The sequence below is a fragment of the Trichosurus vulpecula genome, chromosome 2 (assembly GCF_011100635.1).
Source record: "Trichosurus vulpecula isolate mTriVul1 chromosome 2, mTriVul1.pri, whole genome shotgun sequence".
Classification (NCBI taxonomy): Eukaryota; Metazoa; Chordata; class Mammalia; order Diprotodontia; family Phalangeridae; genus Trichosurus; species Trichosurus vulpecula.
In genome coordinates, this window is record NC_050574.1 from 218823027 (window position 1) to 218840674 (window position 17648).

The window sequence follows — 17648 nt, forward strand, 5'->3', positions numbered from 1 at the left end:
CGTCTAACAAAATCCTATCAGACTCAGCAATTTATGCAAGAGATCATTCATTATGACCAAGTGAGATTTCTGTCAGGGATATAAGGATGATCCAATAAGATGACGATCAACATAATTAATCATATTAAAAACCAAAACATCCAAAACCATATAATCATCTCAGTAAACGCAAAAGAAGCCTATAATAAAATATAACATTCTTTTGTGCTGAAAAACCTAGAAAATTATAAGCATAAAGGGTTCTTTTTTAAAAAATCATAAAAAGCATCTAAAATTTTAAAAATTATCATAAAAAGCATCTATTTAAAACTAAAAGCGAGCATCATATGCAATGATGATACACTAGAATCTTTTCCAATAAATATGGGAGTGAAAGAAGGCTGTCCACTCTCCTCACTATTTTTTGATATAGTTCCTAGCAATAACAATACGACAAGAGATAAAACTAAAGGCATAAAAATATGTAAAGAGGAGATAAAACTGTCTATATGCTTTACTTGTAAAATCCTAGGGAATCAGCAAAGGCACCAACTGAGACAATAGCTTCAGTAAAGTTTCAGGTTACAAAATAAATCTTCAAAATTAACAGTATTTCTATATCTTAATAAAACACAAGAAGCAGTAACAGAAAGGGATATCCCATGCCAAATAATTACAAAATGCATAAAATATCTGGAGATCAACCTATTACAAAAGACTTATAGATACAATTACAAAGTGCTCCTTAAAGAAATGAAGTTAAATAGCTGGAGGCTAAGTGCTTTAAGAAATGAAGGGTGTGATAAATAAGGAGAAGCATGGAATGAGTAATATGGACTGATGCAGAGTGAAATAAGCATAGTCAAGAAAATAACTTTTTTTTTTGGGCAGGGCAATTGGGATTAAGTGACTTGTCCAAGGTCACATAGCTAGTACATGTGTCAAGTGTCTGAGGCCAATTTTGAACTCAGGTCCTCCTGACTTCAGGGCCGGTGCTCTACTCACTGCGCCACCTAGCTGCCCCTTCAAGAAAATAATTTACTCAGTAATTATAATGATATAAATGTAAAGAATGACACAACAAAAAAAATCAAAAATAAACGTAACAAATTTATAAAGATCAAGCAAGATTTAAGAGATATGAGAAGACACTCCCAACCAATCACTTCCAAAAGGTCTATAGGTATTAGAAATTGTATGTTTTCAGACTTTTTCAACATATTGGTCAGTTGTGCTAGGGTTTTGTTTTTTCTTTCTAAAAAATGCCACGAGATGGCTCAGGGCAGTTGAGTGTGGCTCAGTGGTTAGAGTGCTGGACCTGAGTTCAACTTTGACCTCAGACATATACTAGCTGTGTGACCAAGCCTGGGTCAGTCATTTAACCCTTTGTGCCTCAATTTCTCATCCATAAAATGAGCTGGAGAAGGAATGGCAAACCACTCCAGTATCTTTGCAAAGAAAACTCTAAATGGGGTCACAAAGAGTCAGTCAGGTCTAAAATGACACAACAGCAATGATGACGATGATGAGATGGCTCTTTGGGTGGGGGAGCAGGAATACTTGGGATAACCATGATGATGTAAGAAAAAGAAGATGTCAATATTGAAAAAAACAAAGTTATCTTAAGGAAGCTATCAAAGGCTTATATAGATATATAGATGATTCAGTTTGTGAATAATATCGTACTAGTTGCATCAAGCCTCATAACACTGGAGAGCCTCTTGGATGAGACCAATAATCACTAAAAAAAATTTTGTCTAATCATCTGCACAGGAAAAACTAGGTGGATAAACAATGTCTACTGCATATGCAGTTAGAAGGACAACCTAAAGAGCATATCCTTAAATATATCTGTACCTTGGAAAGACACAGCAAATGGTTAAGTTGGGTACAGAATTAAACAGAAGGAAGAGAACAGACTGTATTGCCTATGGACAATTACAGCGTTCCATTAATGACCTCAAACTTCTCCATGAGATAGAGGTCTATATTTTTACTGCTAATATTTTACCAGTGTCAACATATGGCTGAATCATGGAACACTATAGTCTTGGAAGAATTAAAATTGAGCATCACTCTGAGGGTAATGGAGAAGCACAAGGTGGCTGTGAGGATGAAATACATTACAATAATGAATTATGAATATAACCCCGAACAAAGGATGTCATCAGAGAAATATCTGATACAAAAAAGACAGGCTAGATACAGGGAAGAGAAGAAAAAAAACTGCTCAATGACCAGTGTGGTCCAATGGTTATCTTCTCTATAGCAAGGGAAATTGAGGAAGTACTTCAGTATGTGTTCGATATATATGAATACCTGATAGAATGGCATGGAGGAGTTGTGATCTGCATCACTGGAGGGAATATCCATAAGGATAAAAGATCAAGGATTTATTTGAGAATTCTCGCTTACTGATAAATGGATAAGAGATGGCTATACTAATAAATCTAAAGCACAGATGAAATTATCTAAATCAACAAGAAGAAACACTTATTAGGCACCTAGTATAGATCCTGAGCTTGGTTCTCAAGAACACTGTACTCTCTCCCCCAAAATTTCATAATCCACTAAAGAAGTTTACTGTATAGTAAAGGTATTAGAAACAACCAGCTATCATTTAATATCGTGTATTACGATTACAAAGTATAATGCCATGTTAAGTAAAGTTGACAAGAACTGATACTGAAGGAAGGTTTCAAAGTGTCATGTTTTAAAGTATGTGTGAGATGCTGCCAGGCAAAAATAGTGCCAGAAGCCTTCTAAGCACAAGGAAAAGTCTGAGAAGAGGCTGAGACTTAAGAATACACGGTACATGTTAAGGAAGCATGCAGATATCCACTATATCCCGAAGAGAAGAGGTTGAAAAGGTATGGCATAAGGTTGTAAAGGGGTCTTGAATGCCAGGCAGAGGAACTTGAATTTCACTTGGTAGGCAACGAGAAACCACGGGAAGTTTGTGAGCAGAGGAGTGATGTCACTAGATCTGCTCATAAGAAACTTATCAAAATGCTCATCTTGTAATTCACCATTCTCATTCCTGCTACCTGTAACCCAGTGGGCATGAACAATACCAGTCACAGTCCTTACACTAGATCTACAATGCTTGCTTTTCCAGCTGCCAAACATGCATCACATCATTCTGTATTATACCGAATCCCCCAAGTAAGATTCCTATAACTCAGTCCCCTCCTAATGACCCTCCTTTTTCAGCGAAGCCTGTGGAACGACCTGTGCAGCTCTAAATGGGGGGAAGACAATGGGAGGTGTGGAAAGGAAAGAGTCCATTAAACCGGCCTCTTTTGTGTTTAAGCTGGTCTCAGAATTAATTCCATTTTCTCCCTCCCTCCTCAAACGCATTTTTTATTAGGAGAGGAGAAATTGGCTCCCCTCTCTCCAATTAGACAATTCCCTAAACAGGAAGCCGGGGAGATCCACGTATGTTAAAGAACCTTCATTCTGTTATCATTTCAAACCTACCTAACAGCAAATAAACACCATTTGGTAGAGAGGAGCCAGAGTCCAGGCAGGACCTGTGAATTCATCCCAGTGGGGAGATCCTGGTGCGGAAGCTTCCTCCATGGTTGCTGATGATAACAGCTAGTTATCGTTTATATAGTGCTTTAAAATTTGCAAAGCACTTTAAAAAGTTATCTCAATTCGATCCTCACAACAACCTTGTGAGGTTCGTGCTAGTGTTATCCTCATTTTACAGATGAGGAAATAGAGGCAGCCAAAGTATCATGGGGCTGTGTACATTATCACAGGCTCATAAAGCTAGTAAGTATCTGAAGGGGCATTTGAATTCAGCTCTTAGCCCCGCCAGATTCCGGGTCTCCATCCACAGCTCCAGGACGGAAAAGAGTTGGCCTGGCCCCATGGTCATTTAGAATCAGAGCCAGGACTTGAACCCGGGTCTTCTTCGCAATTCCAGGCTCTACCACAAACTAACCGGTAACACGAGAACAAGGACGTCTTTTGCCTCGCTTGGTATCCCCAGTGCCAGGCATATAGTAGGCGCATAATAATTATGGACTGAACTAAATCGATTCGCATTGAGACCATGGCATCCTGTGGCCTCGGGGTCAGGCCCTCGACTAGCCGTTAGACTCGGTAGCAAAGTGACCCCAGTCCCGGGCGTTGGGTGGGACAGCCACGACCCATCCCCTGGAGGTGGGGGCCGCGGGGTCCCCACGGGCCTCGCACCACGCCCCGAATCCAACAGCGTCCGCGGCCCCCGGACCTTCCTCATCCTCATCCCTCGTCCCCTTCCCAGGAGGTCACTCGCTCACCTTCAGACCCTGAGCGTCCATGGTTCGCCGGACAACCGAGAAAACGGGCGACCGTCCCCAAGAGACCCGGCCGAAGGCCCGCCCACCCCGCTGGACCAAGCCCCTCCCACCAGCTTCCTCTCCTCCCGCCTCCAACTCCCGCGGCGCGCGCTCGACTCAGACTCAGAGGATGAGGGGGAGGAGCCTCGGGGAGCCTCACTTTGAGTCTGGAGGCGAGGACGCGCGCGGGGAGGGCGGGGCTTGTGGGGGGAAGGAAGAAGGAGGGAAGGGGGAGGGACTCGAGGCGGGGACGCGCGGGGAGGAGCTCGGAGCGCGGCCCAGAGACAAGGACACGCCTCAAGAGGTAGAGCCCCAACCATTGGCTATCAATACATAGGGGAGGTCCCGCCTGCACTGACAGCAAGGAGGAGGAGGGTAAGGAGCTGGCGCGTACGGAATTAGGGAAAAGGAAGAGGCTGGGAGTAAGGAAGAGGTGTTTATTAAGACCTACCTTAGTAATAGAAATAATAATAATGATAAATAATACAACAACAAGAAACCTTCCCGTAATTCCAGTGCTTTCCCTTGTATATAGCTTACCTTGTATATACTTTGTATCTTGTCTCCCCCCTTAGATTGGAAACTCCTTGAGAGTGAGGACTGTCTTTTGCCCCCTTTTTTTTTTATCCCTAGTGCTTAGTACGGTGCCTGGCACATAATAAGCTTTTAATAAATGTTTATTGAATTGAACTTAAAATAATAACTGATGCTTACATAGCACGTCAAGGTTTTCATAGCATTTTACAAATATCTCATTTGATCCCTAGCATTAAACTGGGAAGACTGGGAATGTGCAATATGACTTGTATGCAAGCTGAAGAATGGCTATTCACTTATTTTCTTCCTTTGTCTTTTTGTGGGAGCAAATTGTAGACAAATATGACATAGGTTAAGAAGCAGGACTCTTCATCTATAATGCCGAGTGCTGTTTAATAACTAGCTAGATCTGGCAGTCACTAAATAGGGTGCTTAGTTCCTTTGGACCCCTCAGCTGGGAAAATCATTGAGCTCTCTCTGTAGGAAGGGCAGCTAGGTTGTGTAGGCAATAAACAGAGTATCAGGCCTGGAGTCAGAAAGACCAGTCTTCCTGAATTCAAATCTGGCCTCTGACGCTAGCTGTGTGTCCCCGGGCAAGTCATTTAACCATGATCACCTCATCTGTAAAAGGAGCTGGAGAAGAAAATGGCAAACCACTGCAGTAACTTTGCCAAGAAAACCTCAAAAGGGGTCAAGAAGAGTCGGGCATGACTGAAACAACAACTCTTTATAGGCAGAAAGATTTTTTTTGTACAAGAGGAAGCTGTTTGGAGACCCCTCTGCCTTAGTTATTACCGCAGCTCCCTTTCTTCTTTCTGTGGAAATGCCATGAATATATTGGTGATTCTGAACTTCTTATAATGGGAAATTACTCCCTCTTCATGCTTTGGATCAATCATAGTGTTTCATTCCTTTTTCTTTTTTCCTCATTGTTGACTATTGGTATAGGGAATTTATGGTGAGGAAACTCCAAGTAAAGGAACTACCCTATGTCAACGCAGATCTGCAACTGATCTGCAATTTACAATCTTAGAAAGTTGCCTGGGGACACAGGTTAAGTGGTTAGCTTAGTCAATCAGTGTTAGAGGTGAAATTTGAACCCACTTAGTGACTCAAAGGCAAGCCCTCTGTCCAGGATGCTCCCACCTCTTGCAGTGCTTTATTTTCATACTGAAAATGTTAGAAGTATAGGCTTTTCCCTGCCTCTAGGTGCAAATCACTGACTGAGGCTTCCCAAGACAGTATTTTTGCCTCTCAGTTTTGGTGTATATTTTCACACTTCTATGCTCAGTTGTGAGAGATTGGCATCATTTGGAGACAATAACTTAGAAAAGATTCAGATATTTGAAAAAGCTAGATTAATTATTAAAAAAAAAGTTGAGTAAGGATGCCTTCAGCCTTCTTTGCATTCAGGCAATCAGGAAGGAAAAGCAATTGAATTGTGGAACAGAAAGCATCAAAAGCCCCAAAAACTCTTGTCACAGGTAGGTATCTTTTCCCTTCAGAGGCCAACAATCTATTGAAGGAGGGTAACCAAGTTTCCTGAAGAGGTATTTGTGAACTAGCTTTCATGGACCTAACTGTGCTAGGAGAGAGAAAAAGAGAGACAGATAAGATCTCTGTGTGGAAGAGCAATATAGCTCTGGGAAGTCTGGTTACCCAGGTGACTTCGCTTGTGGATCTATGTTTGGGTTTTTCTGTGCTCTAGATGTCTTTAGGGAGAGTCTTGAGTAAGGGTCTATACGGCAAAATGCTAGTATTCTTAAGTGAAAACATACACTAAATGGACTGATAAGTGAAAATGTTATTTCACAAGGTCATTGATGGCTTGGTGCTTGACAACACCTGAGCCTTTTTGTATTCTTGCAGATGTATCTGTGCAAGAGGGAGAAATATGATGATTGATAGAATATGAGGCAAGGAATCAAGATAAAATATTTTCAGCGATTCTTCCCTCAGTGTTTATGTTTGCTCACCAGAGTTCTATGGTTGGAAGACCAGGGCTTCTAATCTCAGCGTTGCTGCTTATTAGCTGCTAGGAGGCTCAGTTTTGTCATTTGTAAAGGGGGAAAAACACCTTCTCTGCCAAACTTCAGGGTATAACAATCCCCACCTAGTACAAGCAGGAATTAACCTTAGTCTGGAGGTATAGAGGGTGAGGTAGGGCAGACAGAGAACCAAAGACAGAGGGTCATTTTACATTTTTATGCCTGGGCTGAAGCCTAGGTCACCTTGCACTAAGTACAACTCTGGATGAACTTGCACCTTTACATATCGATAGATGTTCTGATTATTACTTAGGCGAGCATGATCTTGAAGAATATTTTCTTCAGCCACCTTCAATAATTTCCCATCAATTCCTGTTTGGAAGTGACCACCCATGCACCCCTTGAAACTCCAAGGTTCCTCTAAAATTTAAACTCTTCTTATTAGTCTAACTCCAACCTTAATCCTAATCTTTCAATTTCTAAATCTCTACTTTTATATTTTAAAATGTCTTATAGTTAATAGGGAGACATCTTTATGCTAAGCCCTTGGTATCAGTTTTACTATACCTTATCATTGGACCACTGGTCTGTATATGATTATGACCAGATGCCTCATTTCCCTTTGTTTTATGAGAAAAGGGCCTAGGGTTTTAGTTCACTGAAAGATCAATAGAAATCGACAGTATGAAATAATACCCCAAACAGTAATGTAAGCATAAGCTGCATTAATAAGATAGTGTCCAGAACAAGGAAGGGAATAGTCCTATTGTTTTCTAACTTGCCCAAACCACATTTAGAATATGATATTCAATTCTGAGCACCACATTTTAGAAAGGATATCAACAAGCTAAGTATATCCAAAGGTGACCAGAATGCTGAGGGGCCATAAATCATGCTGTAGGAGGTTTGGTTGAAGAAAATGGGCTGAAAAGGGGGAAATCTCAAAGTGGTGAGAAGGACTCCCACTGAAGAATATTCCCATGGGGAGAAGAGAGCTAATCTGTAATGGTAAATGGGGGCCTTAAATGGATTTAATTTGTGGAGATTTTATGCTCAGGAAGAACCATACCTCTGAGTGAGTGGTATGTCTCAATGGTTAGCATCCTTCCTCAGAAGGAGAATCAGAGCTACTGGAGGCAACTGCTATCCAGACAGGTGTGAGAACATGGACCCAGAGAAGAGATTTCATGGAAAATGGGAGGAAATTATTGTGGAAGATAGAGAGGTTAGTAATGAACTGTACAATCAGTGTCATAAAAATTCTGCCATGGGGTAATATTTCTATACTTTCTATCTCCTGTAGGAGCGTGAATTAGTTTAATCACCTACAACTCAAGTCCTAATCCATACCTCACAGTGGTATTATTGTTATTGCATTATTAGTCAATCCATGTTTCTCCCATCCTATATCTGGGTAGTTTGATTTTTATTAACCTAGCGGTAGGATTTTACATTTAACCTTATTGAAATTTTCTATAATCTATTTGTTCCACAGTATGTACCCATCGATGTTTTTTTGGATCCATATTCTGACATCTAATGTATTAGATATTGTCCCTATTTTCACACAATACTCAAATATGATAAGAATAGCTTTATTCAAGTCAGTATACCCTGTATTTCTAGTCAAGCCTGAGGTATTGTTCACGAAACTGCTAATGGTGGAGAGAATGCTAATGCAACACTGCATGATTATATGAAGGTAAGACTTGATGCAAGAGCTTTGGATAAGAGAGACATTTTTCTTCTTTTGTCTTGGAGAAATATGCCATGTGTGATTTCTAATTTTCTTTGGGGATATATATAAATATATATACATACATACACATACACATGTATACATATACACATATGCACATATATATGTATACATATATGTGTGTATACATATGTATACATATATATGTGTGTATATATGTATATTCATATATATATGGAGAGAGAGAGAGAGAGAGAGAGAGAAAGAGAGTGTGTGTGTGTGTGTGTGTGTGTGTGTGTGTGTGTGAGAGAGAGAGAGAGAGAGAGAGAGAGAGAGAGAGAAGCTTTATGTGTATGGGGGCAGCTGGCTCTCAACAGTTCCCTGATTTCCAGCTTGCCTCTCTAGAGACTACAGGAAATTTCCCCTTGGGTGAGACTGGAGCCTCTGTATTTTTTTTTGGTATAATCTAATCTATGTAACTTCTCTGATTTCTATTTTCTGTTTATTTGAATGAATGGGTTACTTGTTACTCACTATTTGTAATTTTTTATAGCTAGCATTTGGTGGGAAGGAGTCAAATTGGTGAATGTAAGCTGAGGGTTACCTTTCCTCTTTTAAGGGGGTTGCAACCAGGAACGCTGGCTTGTTCTGAACCTATGTATCCTTAAATCAGCAATATTGGGGGGGTTATAGATATAATTCAAATTTAATATCCATTCCCCTTCTTGGGGACTGGAGGAAAGAGTGTCCATACTTGGTTATGTTGCAGTCTGCCCATTGCTCTCCTTTCCTCTGTCTACTTACTGCTTTCCCCTTCTCCCCAAACTATCATGCTGGCTCTCCTCTCCTCCCTGAGTGCCACATTTAGACAACCCATGTGGACATATATAATTTATTATGGAGTGCTTTCAGAGATACCAGATTGCTTCATAAAAGAATATTCATCCTTTTAAAGACCAACATTCTGCTCATGATTCTGTATATTTGCTAGAATAAGCTTTGAAAAAAAATTGTTGGTGAGCTAAAGGACACTCTATGGTGGACTTAAAGAGGCAATAACATATTTCCAACAATGGCCTTTGCACAAGGAGTGGTCTAAGAGATATCATCCATTAAGTGTATCATCAGAAAAGGAGAGGGATTGGCTGGTCAAGTAGCAAGAAGGAAGGATAATGGCTAGATAGCCTCAGTCTTGCACTAGTTGCTGCAGAATGCAAAAAGACCTAGAGTCAGCCTTCCAGCACCTTGGTTTAGCTTCTATGGAGATTTCTGAGTCAACATAGGTGAGAGTTCCATTAGATAAGCTGGCATGGATGGCTTGCAGACAGTGATGATGAAGGGAGTACCCACATCATTGAGAAGACAGATCCCTAAAGGTAACTATTGAAATACTGTTGAAGTTAAAGAGATCTAGACCCCTTTCTAACTATGTTTTGTAGTTCCTTCCTGCTACTACCACCAAAGCTCAGGATTTCTGCCCCTTCTACAAGGCAGATCACCCTTAGTCTCAGAAGCAAGAGTTCATAATTCCTGCTATCATCAAATTATTATACATACACACATGTGTATACACACATAAATTTTATATATACACATGTATATAAACATACATGTTCAAACACATTTGTTTATATGTTAATATATTTACATGCACATACACTTACATAGGCAAGTATACATGTATATATGAAGATACAGATGTGCATATCTGTGTGTATATATATATATATATATATATATATATGTATGTATGTATATATGTAAAATCTCCCCTTTTTTCCATTCCCATAGCCACCACTCTGGTGCAGGTCCTTATAACCTCAAGCCTATACTATTGCAGTGGTTTTCTCAATGATCTTCCTGCCGTATTCATATCCAGCTGATTTTCTTATAGTGTAGGTCTCATCATGCCACTTGCCCTATTTAGTAAATTTCAGAAGCTCCCTATTATCTTCCCAATCAAGTATAAAATGCTCTTGGGTTTTTTATATGTTCTTCACAAGGGAAACAGTTGGCTGAGAAAAATATTTGCAGCAAGTTTCTGTCCGAGATATATATGGAACTGATTCAAATTTATCATAAGAAGATCCATCCCCCAATTGATAAATGTCCAGAGGACGTGAATAGGCAATTATTGAAAGAATAAATCCAAGCTGTCTATAACCACATGAAAAATGCCTCAAATCACTAATAGTGAGAGAAATGTGAGTTAAAGCATTTCTGAGGTTCGAAGCTTCACACCCATCAGATTGATGAAGTTAACAAAAAAGGGAAAATTAACAAAAAAGGGGAAAAGGGAAAATGTTTGAAGGGCTATGGGAAAATAAGTTCCAGCCATTATGAAAAGCAATTTGGAACAATGCCTTTGGTTAATAAACTGTGTCTACTTTTTTCACTCTACTATATGACCACTAGGTCTATACCCCAAAGAGATCAACAAAAGAGGGAAAAAGCCACCATGTACAAAATTATTTAAAGAGGCTCTTATTGTGGTGGCAAAGAATTATAAAAATAAAGGGATGCCTATCAAATGGAGAGCTACTGAACAAATTATGGTATGTGAATGTAATGAAATGCCATTGTGCCTTAAGAAATGATGAAAGAGATGGTTTCAGAGAAACCTGGGAAGACTTGAAAGAATTGATGCAGAATGCAGTGATCAGAACTAGAAGAACAATTTACAGAAAAACCACTTTGTAAAGACAAACAACTTTGAAAGACTTAAGAGCTCTAATCAATACAATGGCCAATCACTATTCTAGATGTTTGACTATGGAAAATGCTATCCACCTCCAATCAGAGAAATGATAGAATGCAGAATAAAATCCTTTTTTTTGGGCATAGCATAGGAATTTATTTTGCTTGGTTATGCATATTTATTGCAATGGTTTTGTTTTTCTTTTTTTTTTCTGGGGGAAGGGATGGAGGGAAGGAGAGAAAATAAATAAATGCTTGTTAATTGAAAGATACAATTTAATAAAAAAAATTTTTAATGACCACAAGGGGCCACTCTTGCTCCGTGGAAGAGACAATAAAATGTAGCTTCTAGCAATTAAAAAACAAAAACTAAGAACATTAACCAAGCATTATAACAAAAGTATTAGAAAGGACAAATAAAATATGCTAGATCCCACCCTTGCAGTTCTGCACTAAGGATGTCAATTAGAGTTTCTGCAAAAAGTCACCATTTTGATGCTGAAAATGATCATGACTGGCAGGACAATTTTGATGCTGAAAATGATCATGACTGGCATGGATGGCAGGACAAATAGCAACTAGGTAAGGTTAAGACTTGCACCCCTGGAGGCATTTTAACTTTAAAATCCATTTTAGTTCAGGGCTTTATAAGTCCCAGTCCCTGGGATGAAATGATTTCATCAAAGCTCTAAAATTTGAGGTCTGACCAAAGACCTGGAAATGGCTAGATTTATTGTGTGCCAACTTTGGGTTTTAAATTAACTTCAAGGTATTCTTGGAGGATGAGTTATAGTAGGATCTCAAACTAAAACAGACAAAAAAATTTTTAAATTAGTATTATGTTTTTACATTGCTTACATTTCCCAATTTCTCCCTACCTCATCCTCTTCCCTGTCTCTTACAATAAATAACAAAGAAGGGAGGGGGGACTCCCATGCTCCTAATCAACATACTGAAAAAGTCTGACATTATATACAATAAATAGTCCTAGTTCCTGACCTCAGCAAAGAATTGGAAAGAGGTGGCTTCTCGTATCTCTACTTTAATTAGTAGAGAGAAGACCTGACTCTTTCCAGGTGTTCTTTGGATTCTCATCCCAAGCAATGGTTGTTGTTTTTGTCCTTTGTTTTCTAAGAGGACCATGACATCGGGGAAATGAAGACATGACTTGCAGTTGACTTTGATTTAAATGAGGAAGGGCTGTGCAAGGTCACCAGCCTCACTTTCTCCTCCAGAGTCATCTGGGTCCTGTGGCCTGATATTCATCAGGACAACTGGAGATGGCCCAGGATGCAGTGGGAGACCTTGTCCCTTTTAGTCTAAGGCTTTTTCAGGTTTTCTCTTTGAGTGAGGTAATGCCCATTCAATGAATAGTCCCCTTAAAGAAATGAGTCAAGGGATGGCCCCTTTAATTAAAAAAAATCAAACTGGGAGGGGAAGACGCTATGGGTTGCTGGTCAAAAGAGAAACAGTTGCTATTGACATTCACTCTGAGCCAGGAGGGCCCAAAATATAGTCATTAAATGGTGCTTGGGCAGGGACCTATTATGGTCCAATAAACCTAAGTAATTATAAAGCTTAGCTAAGGCTTATGTGATTACTGAGATAATTTGGATTTTTTTTTTTTTTTACTTTTCACTATTGTATATTGACTTATTAAGTATAGCAGTACCATGACATAGAGAATAGAGAGTCAATCCTAGAACTAGGTCTTCCTGGCCTCATGTCCCATCTCTGATACATACTCATTGTTTGGTCCTTAAACTCTAAGTCCCCCGGCAAACTCTTAAGGCCTTAAGTTGCAGATCTGCATTGATAGAGGAAGATTTCTCATTGGGAGCTCCCAGCACAGATTGATTAAATAATAGGTTTGAACACACCATATTCTCTCTCTCTCTCTCTCTCTCTCTCTCTCTCTCTCTCTCTCTCTCTCGCACGCACACACACGCCCGCACGCACACTTGCTTTATTGATAGACATAGAATGTTAGAATTGGAAAATTCCTTAGAAATCAATCAGTCAATCAAAGAGCGTTAAGTGCTAGGCACTATGCTAGATACTATAGATAATACAAAGATATAAATGAAACAAACCCTGCCCTCAAGAAGCTTACCTTCTACTATCCAAAACTTTCTTTTTACAAATGAGGAAATGGAGGCCCAGGAAGATAATGACTTGCTTAAGATCATTCAGATCTTGCTAGAGATAAGAACTATTCTCTTAATTGATTTGATATTTTATTTCATATTCATTGGTTTATTACTAAATTAATTGAATTTAGGTGAGTGAAAACTTGAAATACTAAGTAGAGGTATTTTATCCAATATTTTTTAGGAAAATGATTAGGTCATTTTCCTATTCATATTGAAAGGCTATTGCAAGCTTTGAACATGTTTTAAAAATAAAGATGTATTCATTGAATAAAAATAATAACCTTTATATCTTAAGGACAACTCTTCTTAGGTAATCAATTTAAAACTGTTTTTCTATGTGTATCTAACTCGTTAGATTTGTAGAAACTGAATGGTGTTAAATACACTGCTAGAAAAAATATGTATCATAGCTCTCAACTGAAAAATACATTTGTTAAATATCATAATTTCCCAATCAGATGTTCTTATATATTGCATGCATTGTTACTTGCAGTTACCCACTGTTTCTGAGAGGTGGCATTGCTGTCCATGTTCCTGCGGCTTTGGTCCATTGCAGCAAAATGTCTTTTTTTGCTTTTGTATTTTATTTCCACAGTTTTCAGACTGCTGTGGTGACTATGTTCTGTGTAGTTGGGTAATTCTTATTTAAGTTACTAGGCCCTTGTAGGGTTAACATTTTTCATGCATCCACAAGGTTGGAATAGAGGTCGTCAGCCAGTCTCATGTGTTCCCTGGCTTATCAGTAGAGACACCTACACCTAGATCCATCTGTCAAGGCCATGCTGTATCCTATTTTTAAAGACACTGTCTGGGAGCTCCTACAAGCTTCCTCAGTACTAGCTGCTAATCCATTCCAATGTATTATCACTGTCATTATTAAGAAAGCCTTTCTTTCATGAAACCTAAGTTCTTCACATTGAAGCATATATCACTTCACAATGTGTTGCATAGGATGGCCTTCTCTGAAGCCCAAAGTAGGGCCCAAGTGTTGCCAGAGTGGGGGAGTCCATCTGCTACCAAGCTGATCCAAAAATGAGGTTATTGAAATTATTCCTTTCTCCCCACTCCTCCAATATATACAAATACAAATCCTGTGGCACTCTAATCCATAGTTAACCTCAAATTCAACTGGACATTGGTAGCTCTGTTGAATCCAAGGGGGTTTAGTAGACCTAAGAATTATTTGGGCTTTGGAAGGGGAAAGGGAGAGAAGAGACTAGGCCTAAAGATCTAGGATATGCTTAGCTAGTTACATGTGCTCTAACAGCCTGGTGATTATTTTAGCATCTACCAAGATATTGAAATATACTATGTGCATATATATATATATACATATATGTATGTATGCATATATGTATGTAAATGCAAGCAACCCTTATCCTGGCAATGTAACCCTTCAATCTCTTCTAGATAGAATTAAATTGGAGTGCTTAGTTCATAAGTCCTATGATAGCAAAACTATTTAATCTACTATAATTTATAAAAGTATAGTTTAGGATTATTCTCAAACATCTCACCTCATCAATTAGCTGTCATTAATAACTTAATATACATTTTCCTCTCAGTAGGACAACTGACTACATTTATTACTGTGTGATCCGCAACAGTACATTCTGCTTGCCTCTAAAAGAAATCTGTGTTTTTTCCAAGTGCAAGAAATACTGCTGATACTACCCCTTCTAAAAGACACATAAATAATGCAGGTGAGAGTTAGACTAAGTAATATTGAAAAAAGAAGGGCAAGAAATCCCCAATACATTTTAGAAGGATAACTTTAACATGGCAGTGCCTGATAGTATCCACATAGCACAGCAGGAGTTGCCTATAAATGCAACTTGAGTTTTAATGTGTTAAGTTTTCATTAGTGAGGTTTCACATCTTTGGAGGATATGCCTTAAGACCTATATTTGGTATATACACACAGATACCAGCACAGTGTAACTACAGAGTAATGAAGCTTACCAGTGAAATTTAAGTAATTGTACTCATTGCACTATAACTATACTTCATAAAACAGCAAAGTCCCACTTATTGGGAACCTTTCAAGATATAGATATGAACCTGGAGGTAATTTATCTATTTGGAATCTCAACTCTGACACTTCCTAAATTTATGATCCTGGGTAAAATAGCTTCTCTGAATTTCAGTTTTCTCATCTTAAAATAGGGTTAATATATTGTACTTCCTACAAGTCACTTTATAACCTCACTGAGTACTTTGGGACACTCTCTAGAAGCGTTTGAATATTTTTAGTCACAGGGAAATAATTATTAAAAATGCTAGCTCCTTGAGAGTAGGGATTGTTTCATTTTTTGTTTTTGTTTTGTGTCCCCAGCATATGGCAAAGCTTCTGCATATAATATGTGCTTACTAAAATGGTTGTTGATTTGTTAGAGAAGGCAACACATTTCATTTTGGAACAGCATCTGTTGCTTGTTGTAATTATGATTGTTTTTGTTGTTTGTCATTCGTTCTCAAAGAAGACCAATGACATCACAAGGGTGATTCATCTGATTGATCTGAAATCTGCCATCCTATAACTACTATTTGCTAGTTGAGTGTCTCTGGAGCTACTTAGAGAAAGTCTAGACCGTCTTTCACATTACACTTTTTAAAAACATTTAAACAGCTATTGTGCCCTTCCTCCTCATCTTCTCTTTTCTAGGCCGAATATTTCCAGCTTCTTCAATCAACTCCCAACTCCATTTTTTTTTCAGTTTCCAAGAAGAAATAACACCAATCTAAGAGTCATAGTAGTTGAATAGCTGTGCGACTTCAGATTTATCTTTTTTTTTGTGTGGTTTGGACTGATTACTAGTCCTTAAGTTCTCTTTGAGCTAGACAATTCAATAGTTCAGTGATTTCATCCTGATCGTGTTGTGCAACTATGTTCCAGTTTGTCAATGTCCCTCTTTGAGTGCCACCCAGCATTAAGCATAATGTTCCAACTTTGATCTGGCTGGTACCAAATACAATGCATAGAGGAGGACCATTTCCTCTCTCAATCTGGTTGCTACATTGCTCTTAAAGTAATCTAAGACAGTGTTAGCTTTTTAGGGCCACATCACATTGTTAATTCATATTAAGCTTGCAGTTAGTTAAAATTCCTAAGCCCTTTTTCACATGGATAGTTAGTAAGCCAGATCTCTTCTATTCTCTACTTACTTAGTTAGTTTTTAGAACTAAAGTGTAAAATTTCACATTTATATTTCTTGCTAGAGACAGCCCATCGTTGCAGTCTCTCAAAACCGTTTGAATCCTTTAAAAAAATGTCACTAGAAACTTCCTTTCAAATAGACAGTTATTAATTAATCAACATCCTGGGTCCTGACATCAAGTTATAAATCTACCTGATTATTGTTATCCATCCTATACTTATCTATTTTGTCCAAAAGAATGTAATGCCTTATTATAATGTAGATACGCTATATTTATGATATTTGACAGTTTCATAAACTCTTAGAATTGAAAAGAACCTCGGAAACCATTTAGCTCAATCTGTACCTGCCCATGAATCCTCTGCACTATATGCTTGCTAGGTGTTAATCTAACCTTCCATTGAAGACCTTTCACGAGCAGAAAGCTAGCATCTCCAGAGGCAGCCAATCCCACTTTTTAAAATCGGCACATTTGGCTATTTTGTCTTGATAGGTTGGTTATTCCTCAATAAACAACCTCCTCTTATAATTTAAGCTTTCTATTAAAAATAGTCAGCAAATCTGATTAATGTAGTGATTTCAACAGACATATGTATGGCTTTCCAGTTTTGTGTTTTACTATTTGTTAACAGAAAGGAAGACTGCATTTTAACTACTACTAACTATTGTATGATTGTATTTCACCTGAGCTTTGTTGCCTTTTAGCATTGCCTTTATTAATATTGTTGCAGTCATTTTGTATTGATATTTTTATTTTTGCTTTCTGTGCTCAGAATCAGTTAATAATAACGGATAACGTTTATTTAGTGCTTTTAGGTTTGCAGAGTACTTTACAGATATCTCTTTTAATCTTCGCAATGACTCAGGAAGGTAGGTGCTATTATTGCCCCATTTTACAGCTGAAGAAACTAAGGCTTACAGAGGTTAAGTGGCTTGTTCACAGGAACACGTAATGAGTGTCAGAAATAGTAATTGAACTCAGGTCTTCCTGTGCCCAGGTCCAGTGTTCTATTCACTGTGCCACCTAGCTGCTTCAACAAAAGGGCAATTGGACAAGTCATTTTTAGGAGAATTTCATTACTTTTGTTGGGTTTGTTATACTAACA

General features: G+C 38.5%; 1 protein-coding gene across 1 annotated transcript in view; it reads right to left on the reverse strand.

Annotated features, from left to right (window-relative positions):
- The window catches only part of TTC21B (tetratricopeptide repeat domain 21B), a 105415-nt gene extending 101001 nt beyond the window's left edge, over positions 1-4414 (reverse strand). Inside the window, exon 1 of the mRNA XM_036746749.1 lies at positions 4272-4414. Within this exon, the coding sequence (XP_036602644.1) occupies positions 4272-4292 (21 nt within the window). The 5' untranslated portion in view covers positions 4293-4414. The remainder of the gene's footprint in view (positions 1-4271) is intronic.
- Between the last annotated feature and the right edge of the window lie 13234 nt (positions 4415-17648).